The sequence below is a fragment of the Homarus americanus genome, unplaced genomic scaffold (assembly GCF_018991925.1).
Source record: "Homarus americanus isolate GMGI-L3 unplaced genomic scaffold, GMGI_Hamer_2.0 scaffold52512, whole genome shotgun sequence".
NCBI classification, from domain to species: Eukaryota; Metazoa; Arthropoda; class Malacostraca; order Decapoda; family Nephropidae; genus Homarus; species Homarus americanus.
The window spans coordinates 16,987,980-16,993,979 of record NW_024735442.1 but is presented as its reverse complement, the minus strand read 5'-3'; the positions used below and the strand labels follow the sequence as shown (position 1 = coordinate 16,993,979).

The window sequence follows — 6,000 nt, the reverse complement described above, 5'->3', positions numbered from 1 at the left end:
ATGACGTGTGTGTGTGATGGTGAGATGTTTACTTGTAGGATAAATGTTTGTGTTTTATAAACTTGTTTTATTGATATTGTTATTGTTAGTGCCTCTGTTGTTGCTGCCAACCTTGTGTGTTCATCTTCCTCTTTATTATTGTCGTGTGTTTCGTCCCATTAGTATTGTGCCTTAGGCTGTAGGAGAACATGACCATCATCCAGGATGTACTGTAGGTGTATATCTTGTGAAATGACATTTGTCTCTCTGTTTCAGGTGATGTGTGGGCGCGTGGTGGGCGGGCGGGGCGCTGGTCGGTGGGCGTGGGCGTGGTGAGGTGCGGCCGGCAGGATGGACCACAGCGTGAAGGCCATGACCCCACACCGGAAGGTGGCCTTTTCACGGCTCTGCCACAAACACCGCTTTGAAAATGACGAGCTGGAGGAGCTCTACCGCCGCTACACGCTCAAGCTGCAGCAGGCCAGCGTGGCGGCCGCCTCCGCCCTCCTGCTCCTGCTGTCGCTGCTGCTGGCCGCCCTACATGTAACTTACGCCCAGGTGGCGGCGCCGGCGCCCATCACCCTGCTGGTGCTGTCAGTGGTGCTGGCCGTGCTCCTGGTGGTGCTACACTCGCGGCTCATGCGACACTCATATCTTATGCCCGCCTGTTACCTGATACTGGCCCTCGGGGCCATTCTGGTTGCCCTGGCCCTACCCCTACCCTCCAGTTGGAGCTGGGTCGGCTGGCAGACGCTGCCTACTGCTGGACAAGGTGTCTGGCATGCCACCTTCGTCGCCTTCCTCGTTTACGCGTTGACTCCCGTGTCGACTCCACTGGCACTGACCTACGGCGTGGCACTGCCGGCGGGCCAGGCGGCCCTCGCCGCCACACTGGCCACGCCCTTCAAGCAACTCCACTGGCAGCAGGTACGTCCTCCACTATCTTAACTTTTAACTTTTGTTTCTTAGAATAATTGTATTAGACACTGATGATGAAGCTGTGTACTGTAGATCCTCCTCACCCTCACCACCACCTCAGGTTGCCTCACCCTCACCACCACCTCAGGTTGCCTCACTCTCACCACCACCTCCTCAGGTTGCCTCACCCTCACCACCTCCTCCTCAGGTTGCCTCACCCCTCCACCACCACCTCCTCCAGGTTGCCTCACCCTCACCACCACCTCCCTCAGGTTGCCCCTCACCCTCACCACCACCTCCTCCAGGCACCTCACCCCCTCACCACCACCTCCTCAGGTTGCCTCACCTCTACACCTCCTCCCTCAGGTTGCCTCACCTCACCACCACCTCCTCCAGGTTACCTCCCCTCACCACCTCCTCCTCAGGTTGCCTCACCCCTCACCACCACCTCCTCAGGTTACCTCCACCCCTCCCCACCACCTCCCTCCAGGTTGCCTCACCCTCCCACCACCACCTCCTCAGGTGCCTCACTCTCACCACCTCCCTCCTCAGGTTGCCTCACCCACCCACCCACCTCCCAGGTTACCTCCCCTCCCACCCTCCTCTCAGGTTACTCACCTCCACCACCTCCTCCTCAGGTTGCCTCACCCTTACCACCACACCTCCTCAGGTTGCCTCACCCTCCCACCACCTCCTCCTCAGGTGCCTCACCCTCACCACCACCTCCTCAGGTTGCCTCACCCTCACCACCTCCTCCTCCAAGTTGCCCTCCCTCCCCTCCCCCGCCACCTCCTGCCCCTCCCACCCTCCCACCTCCCTCCCTCAGGTTGCCTCACCTCACCACCACCTCCTCAGGTTGCCTCACTCTCACCACCTCCTCCTCAGGTTGCCTCACCCTCACCGCCACCTCCTCAGGTAGCCAGAACATAAAAGTGAGAGCCGGAGGCAGAAGTTACCTTGCAACGAGAGGTCATATAATGTTTTGTGATAGGAAACGATCATAAGTTGGGTACAAACAACGTTTACTATAAAAATCTACCTTGGGAGTTGTTCCTTGTGTACGGGTTCCTCTCTGAGCTGAATAAAATAGTCTGGCGTTAACCAATTTAAATAATAACAGTGGTAGTCCCTGTAGTGAAGGTGTTAAGACCTCCCCCGGGGCTCAGAGGACACTGTCCCGCGGTCACGGGTCATAGTAGAGACAAGTAACAATTTATCTAAAGTCAACACATATAATCATATGAAAAAAAAAAATTATGGAAATCCTTTAAAAAATCCCAGCATCTGTATGTAGAGTGAGAGACAAGAGCTACTGTACGTGTTACAATGCAGCTTAGGGTTAACACTGTACTTGATAACACATAGTACATAGCGAGTGTATACATAGGCGGTACAGAGTAAAGGCTTAACACCGCCTTAAGTCCGTGTTTGTGGAGGCTGGCAGCGTCCACACCATCATCTCTGAGACCCGATTATATGAGAGAGTTTTTGGGAGTCGACCAACCAGGAACAATTATTAGCATTAGGTGGAAATTGGGCAGCCTTCCGGGACGACCTTAGGATTCCGGCCGGCGCGCTGACTATGTTAATTAAACTGGCGGGTCCCTGTGTTACCTGCTGGCCCGCCTCTTGTGTTGGGACGGGAAGGGAGGACTTTTACGCTTCCTCCCCCATTTACCTGTTTCATCTTCCCTCTTCCCCCTTTCTTCCCTCTACCTGTTTCATTCTCCCTCCCCTCCCTCCTTCCCTTTCCTCTTTCCTTTTCCCTATACCTGCTTTCTTCTTCCCTCTCCTCCCTCCTATCTGCTTTCTCCTTTCCTCTTTTCCCTTTTCCTCCTCCCTCTTTCCCCTTCCCTTTCCTCTCTCCTCCCTATATCTGCGTTCTCCTTTCCTCTCCTTCCTCTACCCAAACTTAACTTACCATAACCTAACCTAACCTAACAGCTATAGACAGGGCTGATGATACACGGGAGGTAACAGCTGCCGCCACACCACCACAGCGCTCTTGAGTTTGTATCCACCTGACAGCGACATCTTCCCGTGTTCCTCTCGAGTGAATTAATCTAGAGGGAATAATCTCTTAAGGTCAGACCATGAACATCACATAACCGTTTTTACGTCTCTTGGTATAATACAGACCCGAGTTTTGTATTTGATTTTGTATTTTTTTCCATTGTATTTTTTGTAGTTTATTTATTTACAAAGGGTATATAGTAGGCAAGGGCTTGGAGGATTTAGCTTTTTTTGATGATGATGTTCTGTAATGCTTCTTGTTTTTTGTTTTTGTTTTGAGGGCCTTATTTCATATTCCGCCGACCCTACTGGCGGATGTTGGTCTAGGGAGGTTGTCTATTGCCTGGCCGTATAGATTGGGGGTGGTAATGGACCTTTTGAGATTTGGTAACTTTTTGGGAACCATGTATGGTTGTTGTCGTTGTCTGGTGGGAGTCTTTGAAGGAGTTCTTGCTCTGATCGTTCTATCTTTTGTCAGACTCTGCTGGCCGGGGTGTGCAGCTGCTGGTTGATGGGTTTTATTCTCAGGTCTCTATGTATCTCGGCTGTGGTTCTGGTGAAGGGGTATCTCACCTGTGACGAATCTTAGGGCTTCACGACCTTCACACACACCCTGGTGACCTCCCGACCTCCACACACACCCTAGTAGCCTCCACGACCTTCACACACACACCCTGGTGACCTCCACGACCTCCACACACACCTAGTGACCTCCACGACCTTCACACACACACCCTGGTGACCTCCACGACCTCCACACACACTCTAGTGACCTCCCGACCTTCACACACCCTAGTGACCTCCGACCTCCACACACACACACCCTGGTGACCTCCCGACACACACACTAGTGACCTCCACGACCTCCACACACACTCTAGTGACCTCCACGACCTTCACACACACACCCTGGTGACCTCCACGACCTCCACACACACTCTAGTGACCTCCACGACCTTCACACACACCCTAGTGACCTCCACAACTTCCACACATACTCTGGTGACCTCCACAGACCGGCAGATCATGGGTGACCTATTGAACCACGATTCTCATTGTCATTCAGAGGTGGCACCCTGACGCCTTTAACCCTCCTTCAGTATTGACGAAAACACCTAAAGTGCCTGGGGGTGCCACCAGTGCCAGCCTGCCCCTGTTGGTGGTAGGGGTGGTGGTGGTGATAGTAATGGTGATAGGGATATTATTAGTTATGATAGGGTTGGTGGTGATAGCTGTAGGTGGTAATGGTGGTGGTGATAGCTGTAGTGATGGTGGTAATGGTGGTGGTGATAGCTGTAGTGATGGTGGTGGGGATAGTTGTAATGATGGTGGTAATGGTGGTGGTGATAGCTGTAGTGATGGTGGTGGGGATAGTTGTAATGATGGTGGTAATGGTGGTGGTGATAGCTGTAGTGATGGTGGTGGGGATAGTTGTAGTGGTGATAATGCTGCACCACTCTCCTCCTCCTCCTCCTCCTCCTCCTCCTCCTCCTCCTCCTCCTCCTCCTCCTCCTCCTCCTCCTCCTCCTCCTCCTCCTCCTCCTCCTCCTCCTCCTCTTCCTCCTCCTCCTGGTACTGGGGTTTAGTGGCACTCAGGGTACGGCACTAAGTATTATGATGAGGGCCCTTGCTGGACACAGTGAGGGAGTGTGTGTGGGGTGGTGATGGTGATGATGATGATGATGATGATGATGATGATGATGATGATGATGATGATGATGAGGACTCTTACTCTTAATAATTATAAGAAGAATACAGGTAATAGTAGTAATTAACATGGGAGAGGCGGGCAGGTGGTCACAGGTGCCAACAGTCGAACGTAAACAACAATAGTGATGATTTAGCGCCACCAGGTAGATCCACCTCATTAATCAACACCTTTGTGACGCCATTACCCTCCCCCCGCCATAAAGATTGTACCAAGTGTGTATATATATCACTCCCTTGATCATTGTCTGTTTGTTTATGAAGGCACTGGCTTATGGTGACGAGGAGGGGAGGCGGGGAGGTGAGGGAGGCGGGGAGGTGAGGGAGGCGGGGAGGTGAGGGAGGCGGGGAGGGTGAGGGAGGCGGGGAGATGAGGGAGGAAGGATAGTATGGGAGGGATGGGGGCTGGAAGGATAGTGTGGTGAGGAGGGTGGGTGGTGAGGGAGGGTGGATGGTGAGGGAGGCGGGGAGGTGAGGGAGGCAGTCTCCGATAAGTATAATCCCCATTAAAGTTGCAGTTTGCCTCGGTTTTAGTAGGCGGAGCTCAGCGGGAGGCCACCACTACCACAACACCACCACCGCCACACCTTTACTACCACCACCACCACCTCCTCCACCACCACCACCACCACCACCTCTTCCACCACAATACCACCTACACCACACCACATCACCACCTCCACCACATGACCACCTCCACCACAACACCACCTCCACCACAACACCACCTCCATCACCTGTGTACTGTGGGAGGTGAGTGTGTGTACCACGTTCAGGTGTTTAATCATTAGGTGAAATAAACTGGGGGACTAATAATCAGGTCATCCAATATTAATTTTGTAATACTACATAAACGTTATGCCAGTGTACAGTACAGTGTGTGGCGCGTAGTGTACAGTGTTACAATGTGTGACGCTTAGTGTACAGTGTTACAATGTGTGACGCTTAGTGTACAGTGTTACAATGTGCTAATATATACAAACACGTAAATTAGTTTATTCTTTCTTGTATAAAAAGTTTTGTTTTATAAGTTGGAGATTTTCAAACTCTACTGCCGGTCGTCCGTCATTACGTCTGGCGTTTGTTTGTTGTTCCGGAACTTTTGACCCAAAGTTATAAAGAAAATGGAAAAATTCTTAAACCTTTGACTCTATTTCATACTTTATATATATACGGTAACTACTTTGGGGAAAATGATGATCAGGTATTCCAGACGAGGGAAATGTATTTATAAACTGACTGTGTTTACTTTTGACGCACGAGGGTGAGCTTGATACAGGTTATGACTCACTCAGTACATGTGTATCGCAGCCCAGTGTCTGTATGTGCACCACGCAGTAGAGACGTTGTGTGTGTGTGTGTGTGTGTGTGTGTGTGTGTGTG

General features: G+C 51.8%; 1 protein-coding gene across 4 annotated transcripts in view; it reads left to right on the top strand.

Moving 5' to 3' along the window:
* Nucleotides 1–287: 287 nt before the first annotated feature.
* LOC121871085 (adenylate cyclase type 1-like) overlaps nt 288–6,000 on the top strand; it is a 111,447-nt gene continuing 105,734 nt past the window's right edge. For all 4 annotated transcript variants that reach the window (XM_042373215.1, XM_042373216.1, XM_042373217.1 and 1 more), the window contains exon 1: nt 288–906. In XM_042373215.1, the coding sequence (XP_042229149.1) occupies nt 331–906 (576 nt within the window). In that variant the 5' untranslated portion in view covers nt 288–330. The remainder of the gene's footprint in view (nt 907–6,000) is intronic.